This window comes from Miscanthus floridulus, chromosome 8 (genome assembly GCF_019320115.1).
Source record: "Miscanthus floridulus cultivar M001 chromosome 8, ASM1932011v1, whole genome shotgun sequence".
Taxonomy (NCBI): domain Eukaryota; kingdom Viridiplantae; phylum Streptophyta; class Magnoliopsida; order Poales; family Poaceae; genus Miscanthus; species Miscanthus floridulus.
In genome coordinates, this window is record NC_089587.1 from 186,748,418 (window position 1) to 186,761,973 (window position 13,556).

A 13,556-nucleotide genomic window follows, 5' to 3' on the forward strand; every position below is an offset into this window, starting at 1 on the left:
GGCAGAAGATGAATCAGTAGTAACGTCTTCTACTTCATTTGCATGGAAGGAATCATAAGCAATGTTCCTTAATTACCTGCATGTAGATGTCCTTGGCAACATCGGTCTCAGGGTAGTGGAGCATCTTCTTGGCGTCCGCGGGTGGCAGCCTCTCAAGCTTCACGTCAGCGTAGTAGGTGACGAGGACTTGGACGTGCGCCTCGTAGTACATGTCCTTCACCCGCGCCATGGCGGCCCGGTCCTGCACCACCGACGCCCGGTCCTCGTACCCCTCGTCACATGTGAACCAGTCCTACATGTTTCATTAGTTCAAAAACGTCCAGCGAATGTGTATCGACAAAGCAGTGCAATAAGAACTCACCCAAAACTCCATCTTGATCTTTGTCGCGATGGGGACCTCGTGTGCGTCCTTGACTTTGTAGAAGTCCGACCAATGCCAAGGCACCACCTTGGTCCCGTCGTCGAGTTCGATAAGGCCAGGGTAGTGCTTCTTAATCAGGAGGCCCAGCATGCCATTCGGACTGCGTGCACCACCCCCGCTCACAATCTGCCAGCCTCTGCACAAGTCAGTAAGAAGAATTGTTAGTCTGAAGTTTTAATGTTAAACATGTCATATGAATAAGTCGTAAAAACATAAATGGTTACTTACTTAGAACCTTCAGGTCGAATCACAGGACGGTGCTCCAAGGCGATCGTCGCTCTAGGGAGACGTGTGATCCCACGCTGGTAGACCTTGCGCGAACCTGAGGAAGTCGAATCCCCTGGTGTCTCCTCCTCCCCCTCCTCCTCCTCCCCCTCCTCCTCCTCGCTGTCGTCTCCGGTCTCCTGCACGTCGTCTGAGGGAAAGAGCTGCTGCCCTCGCTGTCCTACGACGTGACCGAGTCTCCTCTGACGTCGGCACCTCCAACGCCTCGTCATCGATGCCTGTCGGTGTCGGGGCCCGTGCGTAGATCGACTTTGTGTTTCGCCGCGGTCTACTTCCGCCCGGCATTTTGTCCTATGCCTGCAAAAACAAAGACAGAGATTAAACCAATTAGCACATGAATTAGAATAATAACAAAGTAATAATAACAAAGTAATAATTGCAAAAACAAAGTAATAATTAAACAATATAGTATATACATGAATTAGAATGCATCTCCACGAACGATAGTGGTTGGCTCCACGTCATCGCTATCATCATCATCATCATCATCATCATCATCGCTATCACTCCACTGGAAATCCTTGCGTGCCTGAGCTGTACTGTCCTCAACACCTAGTTCGCGACAAGCCCTCCATTTCTCTAGCATCCGAATCGACCCTCTAGCAGCCGGGCCAAATGCTTGGTCTAGGAAATTAGAGGTCCCCCTAACCCAATCCTCGTCCTTTCTTGCAAAGCCCGTGTACATCCAATCACGGTTAGCCATCCTCTGTAATACGTATGCATAAGCAAGTAGTAAAACCAGGCATTGCATCTACATGGCGTTCCTACCTGCTAATAGGTGAAGGATAGGTCCTAATCCCACCCGCGGATGCGTAGATGGGTTAGCTTCCATGCATGCCCACGTCTGAATCGGAATTTCGGCAGCACCTCCCCGCTGTTCTCCAGATACACGTCCCCGTAGGGAGTGTGTGTATCCGGAGAACAACCGGGAGGTGCAACCGAAACTACGACTCAGACATGAGCAAGACATGGAAGCTAACCCATCTACGCATCCGTGGGCTGTCCAAAAAACGTGGACAATCCGAAACAGATACGGTTGGAAGTACTACTTCCAACTGTATCAATTTCGGACGGGAGACACCTAACTTGGTGACGCGACCTAGACCATGATATGGGAAGAGGGGTTATACCTAAGGTGCCGAGGTGACGCTGTGCAGGCCGACGACCAAGGCACGGGGCTACTTCGGATCCGCGCTTTTCTGAAACACAACAAAACAATATAAGTACAAATTTTCGGCAGAACCTCCCTTGTACGGAGAGGTTTCCAGAACCTGCAAAAAGAATTCAACATCACATACACGGCTCGATGGCCGACATCACATACACGGCTCGATGGCCGACATCACATACACGGCTCGATGGCCGACATCACATACACGGCTCGATGGCCGACATCACATACACGGCTCGGCAAGGAGGAGAACGGGCGGCGCCGCAGCGGGCAGCGACAGGGAGAGCCCGGAGGACGAGCGCCGGAGGCCGGACGGAGTAGCTGGGAGGGGAGATGGCCGGCGGGAGGGGGGATCTGGCCGGGAGCAGGGGGGACGAGGCCGGGGCAGGGCGGCGCTGCCGGCCGCGGCTGGCCACGGCGGGGCGGGGCAGCGAGCTGCGAGGCAGGCGGCGGCGGCCGGGCTGGAGGGGGCGGGGGGGAACGGGGGGCGGGGCAGCGGCTGACTGCGGCCGCGCGAGGGGGCCGGGGGCGGTGGATCTGGCCGCGGCCGGCGCGGCGGGGCGGCGCAGGGCGGGCGCGGCCACGCGGGGCCGGCGGAGGCGGGTGAAGGCGGGGGTCGCGGGGGTGGGCGGGGGTTTTTTTTGGGCGGTGCCGCGCGGCCAGGGGGAGGGAAAGCGGCGGCGGGGGCAGAGGAGGTGATGCGGACGAGGCGCCGGGGCCGCGCACGCGCGGCCGCGGCGTGCCGGCGTGGCTCGGCGGCCGTGGAGGACGCGGCGGGGCGGCCAGCTTCTTCCTGCGGCTCCTCGCTCGGGGTCGCGTGGTGGCTTGTCTTGCCGGCCTCGGCGGGCGGCTCAGGCTGCGGGGAGGCTTTGGGGACGCGGGGCCCGCGCTGTGGGGGAGGGGGGGGTGCGTGCTGTCCGGGGGTCGGGGGGTTGGTGACTTGGGTTTTGTGCGGGCGGCGCGGCCGGGAACGGTGGCGGGGCGGGGCAGCGGCTGCATGCGGCCGCGCGCGGGCGCCGGGGCGCGGCGGATCTGGCCGCGGCCGGCCGCGGCGGGGCGGCGCAGGGCGGGCGCGCGGCCACGCGGGGGCCGGCGGCGGCGCGGTGAAGGCGGGGGTCGCGGGGGCGGGCGCGCGGGTCGCGGGGGTGGGCGGGGGTGTGAGTGGATAGGGTTATCCCTTCCTTTTTTTTATTTTTTTAAAACAACAGAGCCTTTCCCGACTGCCGTAAAGCGGCAGTCGGCAAAGGCTTTACCGACTGCATACAGTCGGCAAATCCTTTGCCGACTGCCTCCCCACGGCAGTCGGCAAAGATTTTTTTTTTTTTTTTGGTTTTTTGGTTCCAATTTTTTCCTGTGGGCTAAACATATTGTTTCAAGTACAATGTACAAATTTGGGACCTTTTGATGATATTTTGCTATATTTTATACAATTATTTTATTTCCTTGCATTTTCTCGCATAGTCCAAATTTAAACTGCAGGTGCATAAAATAATCAAACGCAGCCATTCGAAAAATAATATTCATGTTGAAGAGTGTATTTTTAGACCATGTACATGAGCCCACCCAAAAATTAGAAGGTCTTGTCCACGCGAGATGACAATCCCGGTGCGGTAGAAGTATTTTTCAATTATAAAAAATTCAAACGTAGTCTGAAAATCACGAAACTTGGCAAGACATCATGATATCGTATGTGGAGACTATGGTAAAAAATTGAAAATGTTTCGAATAAGTTTCGTCGTCTGATGTCCAAAACTCTGATATCTCACATGTGATCACATATGATATCACATGTGAGATATGGGAGTTTTGGACATCAGATGACGCAACTTGCTCCAAACATCGTCCAATTTTTACCATGGTATCCGCATATGATAACATGACACCTCGCCAAGTTTCGTGATTTTCAGACTTCGTTTGGATTTTTTATAATTAAAAAATACTAATACCGCATCGGGATGGTCATCTGTCGTGGACAAGACCTTCAATTTTTTGAGTGGGGTCATGTACATGGCCTAAAAATACACTCTTCAACATGAATATTATTTTTCGAACGGCTGCGTTTCATTATTTCATGCACCTGCAGTTCAAATTTGGACTATGCGAGAAAATGCAAGGAAATAAAATAATTGAATGAAATATAGCAAAATATCATAAAAAGGTCCCAAATTTGAACATGAGATTTCAAACAATATGTACTGCCCACAGAAAAAAACTGGGATAAAAAATAATAATAATAAAAAAATCTTTGCCGACTGCCTAACATGGCAGTCGGGAAAGAGCTTCTTTGCCGACTGCCTTTCCTTGGCAGTCGGCAAATAGGGCAGGCCTTTGCCGACTGCTAACGGAGGGCAGTCGGCAAAGCCGACGGCCCGGAATTCCGTCCCGTCCGACCACTTTTGCCGACGGTCTGTCTTTGCCGACTGTCTTTTGCAGTCGGCAAAGACCTCTTTACCGACTGCCAGCCTTTGCCGACTGCCTTGGAGAGGCTTTGCCGACTGCCAGGCTCTTTGCCGACTGCCAGAGAAAAACAGTCGGCAAAGAGCCCCTTTGCCGACTGCCTGGAGAAAGGCAGTCGGGAAAGAGACTGGCAGTCGGCAAAGCCTGATTTTCCTGTAGTGATTCATCCTTATGGTAAACCTTGTCAACCTACACATAGATAAAGCAAAGTTATATAAATTTAGTACTATTTATATTACCACACGGCAGTAACCGAAAGTTGGTGGTTCAAACATATTGTCACCTCTACGAATGCGCATGCACAGACAACCTACCGATATAGATACCTCTAAAACTCGATAGAAAAACATAAATCATGAAACAAACAGAAGAAACCTAACCGACTTATATTGTTTTATAGCTATTCAACTTGAGCTATAAAAATCCTTTGTCTAGCGCGTGTATTTCCTTTCTCCGGATTGAGTCTGGCCAGACTCCACCTTCCTTTATCTGGCACATGAATTTCCTTAGCCTCCAGACTGTTCGGTGAGTGCATCTTCTGTGCACTAAATCATTTTTGCTTTGTGTCTTCGTCGGTCTTTTGCGCCGCTTTTTTTCTTGCATGCCAGGACCTATTATATCCTGTCTAACACGTCTTTATAGCACATATTTCGTGACCCGTCGCGCTCTACGGTAGCGAGCGACCCCAGCCCCACGCCGCTACCTACCCCAGCCACTCGTGCGTGACCCCAGCCCAATGCCGTTCCGACCAGCCTGACGTCAACCCCAGGCCCACGCCGCTACCCACTCGTGCGTGACCCCAGCCCCATGCCGTTCCGACCAGCCTGACGTCAGGCTGACAGTAAACAAAAAACCAAAACATTTTTCTTTCAATTGGTATAACTTTCGAATTTTGTATCCATTTTCAATTCTGTCAGCAAAACTAGAACCCCACTCCATGGATCCAAATCTGCTCCTCCTCTCCACCGATTTGCTCCTTCCCGTAGATTGGTTGCTCCTCTCAACACTAAAACACATGAATGTAGAAATGAAACATAAAACTGAAAAAAAAGAATAACCAGAAACTAACTGAAATTAACAACTCTAAAACTGAAATTACCAGAAAATAAAACTGAAATAAAAAAACAAAAAACTAAAGTAAAAAAATGAAAAAAAAAGCTAGGAAACATGACTTGCTGCCAAACGGGGCATTTATTATAAATTTCAGAAAACATGACTTGCTGCGAACTGAAACTAAAATTGACAAACAAAAAATTTAACTGAAATTGACAAATAGAAACCGAAAACTAAAGTAGACACAATGAAAAAAAAGAAAAACAACAATAAACTAAAATTACAAAAAAACTAAAATTGACAACCACACAATCCAGCAAACATGACATGGTGCAAACCAATAGATGACATAATTTGTGGCAACTTATGTGTGCAATGGTTACTCTTTTATGACAACTCATATACTGTAGGTGAGGCAACTAATATGCAGGATTTAGGAAGGCATTCGAACCTAAAAGGTGAATGAAAACTGAAATAAATAAAAAAACAAGACTGAAAACTGAAACTAAAAGAACACTGAAAAAAGAATGAAAACCTAAAAATATGCAACTTACACATTGTAGGTGAGACAAATAATATGCAGGACCTAGGAAGGAATTTTCGAACCTAAAAGGGTGACCGAAAACTGATACTAAAAAATTAAAAAAAAAAGAGACTGCAAACTGAAACTAAAAAACACTGAAAAACTAAATTTGAATTGAAAGTGACAACAAATAATGAAAACTGAAATTGGCAAATAAGTTGCTACACGCTTAATACATAGGTTGCTACACGTTTGCTAGTATGTATAATTTGTTGGAAGGTTAATATATAGGTTGCTACACGCTTAATACATAAATAGCTACTACATATATAACATAAGTTGCTGGTACATAAAAACTATTTTGAAACACATGCATCATAGTCTTATTTCGTAGATCTCATCACAAGTGGCTCAACAAGTACAAATCAGTGAAAAAAAATGAAACTGAAATTACCAGTCACTAAAAAAGAAATTAACAACCAGAAAACAAAACAAATAATTGAGTACAACTAATATGTAGGGTTTAGAAGTGCATTCGAACCTAAAAAAGGGTGACTAAGAACAGAAACTAAAATACATTAAAAAAGAAGACTAAAAACTGAAACAAAAAAAAAACTGAAAAAAAAAACTTGACTGAAAACTAAAACTGGGCGGAAAATTCTTTTGTGGCAATTGTGTGTGCAATAGCTACCCTTTTGTAACAACTTATACATCGTAGGTGAGGCAACTAATATGCAGGATTTAGAAAGACATACAATTGAAAGTGACAACAAATAATGAAAACTAAAATTGATAAATAAGTTGCTACACGTTTGCTATTATATATAATTTGTGGGAAGGTTAATATATAGGTTGTTCCACGCTTAATACATAAATAGCTACGACATATATAACATAAGTTGCCAGTACATACAAACTATTTTGAAATACATGGATCATAGTCTTATTTCATATATCTCATCACAAGTGGCTCAATAGTAAAAAATAGTGAAAAAAACTGAAAACTGAAATTACCAGTGACTAAAAAAAATTAACAACTAGAAAACAAAACAAATAATTGAGAAAAAAATGAAATAAGTTATTATACAACTAATATATAGAATTTAGGAGTGCATTCAAACCTAAAAGGGTGACTGAGAACTGAAACTAAAAAAACATGACTGAAAACTGAAATTAATAAAAAAATTGAAAAAAAACAAGACTGAAAACTGAAACATGGAGGCAAATTCTTATACATTGCAGGTGAAACAACTAATATGCAGGATTTAGGAAGACATTTGAACCTAAAAATGTGACTGAAATCTGAAACTAAAAAAACATGACTGAAAAATGAAACAAATAAACAATGAAAAAAAACTACCAATTACGAAACACATTTGAACCTCCAATCTTCCTCAATTCATCACCATGTTTTTTCCCCGATCAGGATGGCAAAGACATTACATTCAGAATTTTACAAGAGATGCATCAGCACTGCAAAGAAAGATGCGGTAGTGTGCACGACTAAATCAATCAATGCTGAACTAAAGTTACAGCAATTAGAACACATGATCGAAGACGAAAACCATCAAGAAGAGCTCCGATATACCGGATGATACTTAAATATACTGAACTGATTTTAGCAGATCAGAATAGTAGCCTCACCAATCTGCTGCTCGTGCCATGGGAAATCCCTCTCAGTGCCCAAAAATCCTTTTGAGTATCAAGCGCACATCGAGCTGCGAAGGTCAGGCTCGGGTTCACCATGCGCACACCCATGTGTATAGAATACATAAGCGGGGCGAGCTTCGGTGGGCGGCTGGAGGCTTGGCCATGGCTGGGGCGGGCACGCGTGGAGGTCTCACGGTCCTGCGACGGAGGTCCTGCGAGCTCCCGCGGTGTGCCACGGCGGTCTGCATGCTCCGGCGGCGGGCGGCGCGGCCACGGAACGCTGGCGGCCGGCGGTGCAGCCACGGAGGCGGGAGGAGCTCGGACCAATAAAAACTGAAATTACAAATTGAAATTACAAAATGAAATTAATAGCTGAAATTGCTAGCTGAAATTAAAAACTAAAAATAAAAACTGAAATTTGGAACTGAAATCACAATAAAATAGGGCGAAGTTCTCAGACCAATGCTGGATACTGCTTTGCTTGCAGTCTAACACGCCTCTTATATTCTGTAGGATCCTGCAAAGCCAAATAAAATGTTACAAACGTGATTGGCTATCTGAACTTCAAAACTGAGTAAGGTTTTGGGCAAACAATATCTTTGTTGTGGTCCATCAATTTTGACTAACCTGGATAAAAAGGTGATAGCCATCTGTTTGAGCAGGGTCAGCAGGATTTGGCTGATCTAGCAAGTCCTGGATACCGATGAAAACCTGCATAACAGTAATAGCTGGTCTCCAACCCTAACAGAAAAAAAAAATGGAACAGTAAGGCCATGAAATCAGTATAGCATCACACAGGGCTACGAAAATGATTGCAAAGCTTACGCTGTCCTCGTTAAGGATTGAAAGGCAGACTATTCCAGAAGGATAGCCATTTGGGAGGAAGAAACCCTGAGGGAACTTGCACTTGGGAGGCTTGCTGGGGTAATCCTCACTGAAATGAAGTGTTAGAGGGAAGTATCCACCTTCCCAATCAGTCTGGCAAAGAAATAAAGATGGGAATCAGTTAAAAGTTCAAACTGCACTATCTTATTAGAGACAGCTCAGTTAAACATCATCACAATAACATGGAAACAACTGCTAACTAAGTTGGTGAAAATCCTATCCTTGCACAAGAATTCAATGGTGTAACCTGACACAAATAACTAAAAGCATCCAATACAGATAACAAGTAAAACGAAAAATGTAGTTCATCAAAAGAAAAGAACCTATTCAGACCTAGTTATACCTTCATTGCTCACACTTAATAGTGGAAAGAGCAAATGAGTCAAAATTGAATTGGCTATGATCCGATTTCAGGTCTCACTACAAGCTGACTGACAGGACTCACTAATTTACCAGAATTGCAATGAATATATCAAGAGATATAGAATACACATTGGAAAACCATTGATTGACAAAAAGTGACAACAAAAATAATGGAAATGAAATTGACAAATAATAACTAAAAACTAAAGAAGACAAAATGAAAACTAAAATAGAACTCTCAAATCATAACGCAAGGTAATGCCAATAGCAACTGAGTAACTTGCCACAACAACAGGACTGAAATGAAAAATTCATTTTTATGTAACTTGCTACATGCTACGAAATTTCAATTTTCAAATGAAATCCTGCAGACTACAGCGTATACCAGCACAGATCAAGGCGCGTGGGTCGTCTGGTCCTATTAGGATAAGCTCTGTGCAATTTGGCAAATCCACAAGCGAAGCATCTTCAGAACATTCCTTTGCAGAGCAATGCGAGGTGCCTGCTTCATGTATTGATTCAGTTGACTATATGGATGTTGATACTGAAGCTGGCGCAGAAGTTGAGAGATGGGACGAACAAAGACCTGTCTTAGATGATTCAGTTGGAAGGCCGAATAATAACACAGCAATTCCCACTGCGAATGGGACCTCTTCGTGCGGGCATGGCGGCGCAGCGCGGCGAACCCGCGCACGGAGGCACCGATATGGCCGGCCGAGGCGAGCTGGAGGGCGGTGAGGACGAGGTGGAGGCGAGCTGGAAGGTGGCGACCTCGACCACCTGCGGCGCTGCACGTCTGCCACCTGACGCGGTGGTCCTGGATCCGGAGCACGTGCAGCAGCAGGCTGGTGGCCGACGGGCGCAAGGATGACTAGCAGCCGGCGAGCGCAGTGGTGGTGGTAGCACATGTCTGACAAGCACGGGGGTGGGTGGGTCGCTCGCCTGGCAACAAGCTCCGCGTCGGTGCCTCGGGGGCGGCCGGCGAGCAAATTCCGCAGCGGGTTGGAAGGAGGGAGGGGGGCGCGCGGTCTGCTGGCCCGACCCGTTGCGGCCTGGTGTCGCGCGGTCGGCGCCGAGCGCGACGGGTAGCGCGTTAGACTTTGCGATATTTCATCTGAATCACCAAAACGAAAAAGAAAAGATCATGGCACATGATTCTTACACCTTATCATGGACTCCACACCGAAAGAGTCGGCACAAGATATTAAATATATTTTATATATTACGTGATGGCTTGTAGTTTTGGGGTCCCTAAAAATCACGGGCCCAGTACCATCGCACATCCCTCCAATGAAGCATTCCAACTTAGGTTCCTGTCGACTTTGTTTTGCAATTAAGATAGTAGCTTCATGTATGCCTTAGGAAATAGTATCTTCGTAGCTTGATCCAGTCAAGGAGTGTATGGCTTCTAATGATGATTATATATGTATGGTTAACTAAACGTATCCCTGACAATCACTAATCATAGGAAATCATTCTGGATAGTTTTTCGGATTTTGCCTATCGGTTTTGGCCCACGGGACATTTTCTAGGTAGTGTTCGGCCCAAAAGTATGTCTGTGTGCACATGATCCACTAGCCCACTGCTATCATGCCCGTGTCACTACAAAAGAGGCCTCAGTTATCTCCTAGTACCGGTTATGGCGAGGTATAGCACTGATGCATTGGATAATAGTTTTTTTTATAATGGATATCATTTGGGCTTTATAATCTCATCAAAGAGAGGAGTCCAACATTACAAACAAGGTAGACATAGCTATTACAGTAACTCACCGTACCCACAAAAAAAATTAAAAGACATCACGAAATAGAGTTCGACATCATTAACAAATCATAATAATATAGATGTCCATTTATAAGAGGCAAAAGAATTGCATAGCTATTGACTCTTAGTTCGGGCAAGCCAAAATCAGCAGCTCCTTCCAATCGGAGCCCCAAAACCAGTACATAACTGGCTAAATAAGAAGTGCAAAAACGGTTTTGATGATCAGGATTTATCAAAGGTGATTTTGTTTCTCGAGAACTATAAGGCCCACAAATTAGTGGAGCACATATCAACAATTAGCAAGAGACCGATGAACTAGCATGGCTTCTTGCAGAAGCACTTGCGGTTGAACAGGCCAAGCTTGCACTCGCCATCGGCAAAGCTCTCCTTCTTGCACACCTCGGCGCATTTGTCCAGAAGCCCTTGAACTGGAGAGACTACGATACGCACTGGCTCTCTTCCTTCCCCTTGCTTTTCTCCTCCTCCTCCTTCTCTTTCACTTTGTCCTTTAGCAAGGTTTGCTTGGCTACTCCTATTTTGGCATCAATGGTTGCCATCTCTGCATGCACCATATTGATCAGTGATCACATTTCATTTGTCCCATTTTGCAAATTTTGCAACGTACAGATTAATCACCAAGAACAGGTCCGTGGTGACCAATCAATCTGCCTGGTACGAGTAAGATTATGGATGACTAAGGAGCAATTAACGCCTGACACCATAAGGCATAAGCTAATCACCTGCTGTGGCGAGGAGGAGAAATAAGAAGAGCACCGCTCCCGTGAGACACTGCCATCTTTCTCTTGTTTCACCAGGAACGGCTGAACCTGCAGGCCACGATTTTTTTTATTTCTAACACTTCATTTTTAAACTATTTTCAAATCTGACACTGTTTAATTGTTTTTTTTAAAAACTAACACTTTTGGCCGCACCTATTGCCATGGTGCGACCAAACAATACTGATGCGCCATGCATGGCAGCGTGGCAGGGGGGTGACGTGGCACTAGCCCGGGCCATGACCGGCTAATGTGGCAGGTGCTGTCACGCCGTAGATCTTGGCGCGTCAGTGCCGCGCCACTCCGCACGGCGCGGCAACGCTGACTACATGTCGCGCCGCGAGCCCCCCCCCCCCCTCTGTCTGCCTTACATCGAAAAGAGGTGCAGGGCGACCGCGCCGCCCCCTCCCGCCTCTCCCAAGGGCTGCTGTCACCCGGCCCTCGTTGCCCGCCTCCCTCCCTTCCTTCCATTTTCCCCCCAAGCTTCTCCTTGGCCTCAATCACGGTAATGATGCTCTTATTTATCGTTTGAATGGTGGGTTCAAATATTATGAATGGTAGTTATGGTTTGGAGGAAAATTATATTTGGGAACTATGGGCTAGGGTTTGGAGAAAGATATTAGTTTGATTTTGTCAATGTTAAGGTTAATTTGTTAGTTAGAAGTATGTTTATCATGTTTAGTGTAAGGTTTATTTTTGTTCCTATAAGTGTTGGTTATATTATTTTAGTTGCAATGCAAATGGTTATCTTTTAAATTAATTTGTGATGTTTTGATTGATGTTAAATTACAACCGTTTTATTAGATGGAAGACATGTTTTGGGAGCAGTTGTGGCGAAAACAGGGTCGTCCTAGAGAATTGTACCCCGACGCGTCTAGCAAAGATGCCCCCGTCCCTCCTAACCTGCCTGTCCCTAATTATGACTGTGGTTTCCCAGCCGACGTGTTTCAATCAAGACATCCGGACATAGCAGCGTGTTGCTTCTAAACATGCAGTCGTTTTAATATAGGTAATCCTTTCCATACCTTTTTTCTTCTTTTGTGTTAGTATGTTACTAATATTTTATTAGAATCTTGTTGTGTAGGCCCATGAGAGGTGTTTTTTCTTTCAATGGATCAACGGTGTAGACAAGTTTGACCCAAGGTATCTCCTTTTCGACGATTGGTGGAGAGAGAGACATCCATGTGAGCACTTTCGAGCGGTGGGATCCACCTCTCCCTAACCCCCCACCAATGATGGCGACTTGAGGAACCTCCTCTGTGCGATTGTGGAGTGTCTGTTTAAATGTTTAGCTCTATGTGTTCATGTACTAATGTCACCTCTTTTAGGTGTTCGCATTTGCGAAGTGTCGTTTCAAGGAGTGGCTCTATGGTCCAAGAATCAATGGCCGAAAGAGCCGCCAAAGGCAAAGGAAAAGAAGAAAGAAAGGGTAATTTTCAAAGCACCTCCTGTCATGTGCGAATGTGGTGTTAAAGCCAACTACGGCCTAGTCCCTTCGGAGCTCGGAGTAGGCCATTATTGTGGCCATATGGTTGACTATGATGAGGTTGGTTATTGTTGTGGAAACATGAAATCATTTTTTTCTTTTCCAAAGAGTTATGATCTGATTTTTCGTTTGAACAGAGCACTAGGAAATGCAAGTGGGAATCTTATGATGGTCAAGCTAAGTTCTTAGATGACTTGAAGGATAGGCAAGTACTTGCACGGAAGAGGGGATATGGACCTCAGTACGTCGACGTCTTCGTTAAACTGCACATAAAGAAGTTGCGTGAGTTTGCTAGACAGCGCGGTATTCGTAACCCGATTGGTGTTAGGCTTGACAAATGGGGGTTGGAGAGACGGAGGGTGTTAGAGGAGGAGAGGGCAAGGAAGGAGGTAAGGGAGGAGGAAAGAGTACAGATGCAGGTCTTGAATGACCATGTTGTTGCATTGTATGCCAGTGAGTCATTGGAAGCCTTGTTATTTTCATTGCTTGCTTTTAATTGTAATATAATTATGTTGCTAACTTGTTGCATTTTAGACATGAAGGGATTGGATGCAACGAGGATCATGCCGCAGAGGTGGCCCATGCAAGATTTGAGGAAAAGAAGTTACATGAGCACAGAACACGAACTGGTCGCACCATTCTATCTCTAATTGTGTTGTCTGATGAGAGGGACGAGGATAAGGACAGCACTGCCAGGTTGAACGATCTCATTGCTCTAGCTA

General features: G+C 45.9%; 2 protein-coding genes and 1 long non-coding RNA gene across 3 annotated transcripts; 1 reads left to right on the forward strand and 2 right to left on the reverse strand.

The window, feature by feature from the left end:
- Positions 1 to 221: 221 nt before the first annotated feature.
- Positions 222 to 758, reverse strand: LOC136474292 (uncharacterized). Its single transcript, XR_010762892.1, has 3 exons — positions 650 to 758; positions 362 to 557; positions 222 to 292 (listed from the first exon to the last, which is right to left on the reverse strand). It is a non-coding gene; the product is annotated as an uncharacterized lncRNA (long non-coding RNA).
- Positions 759 to 2,575: 1,817 nt separating this feature from the next.
- On the forward strand, positions 2,576 to 3,046 carry LOC136470327 (glycine-rich cell wall structural protein 1.0-like). The gene has a single exon (XM_066468211.1). The coding sequence runs from the start codon at positions 2,576 to 2,578 to the stop codon at positions 3,044 to 3,046; it is 471 nt and encodes a 156-aa protein (XP_066324308.1).
- Positions 3,047 to 7,301: 4,255 nt separating this feature from the next.
- Positions 7,302 to 11,514, reverse strand: LOC136470328 (uncharacterized). The gene is made up of 7 exons (XM_066468212.1): positions 11,491 to 11,514; positions 11,313 to 11,399; positions 9,395 to 9,679; positions 8,386 to 8,538; positions 8,188 to 8,301; positions 8,021 to 8,077; positions 7,302 to 7,893 (listed from the first exon to the last, which is right to left on the reverse strand). The coding sequence occupies exons 1-7, from the start codon at positions 11,512 to 11,514 to the stop codon at positions 7,537 to 7,539; spliced, it is 1,077 nt and encodes a 358-aa protein (XP_066324309.1). The 3' UTR covers positions 7,302 to 7,536.
- Between the last annotated feature and the right edge of the window lie 2,042 nt (positions 11,515 to 13,556).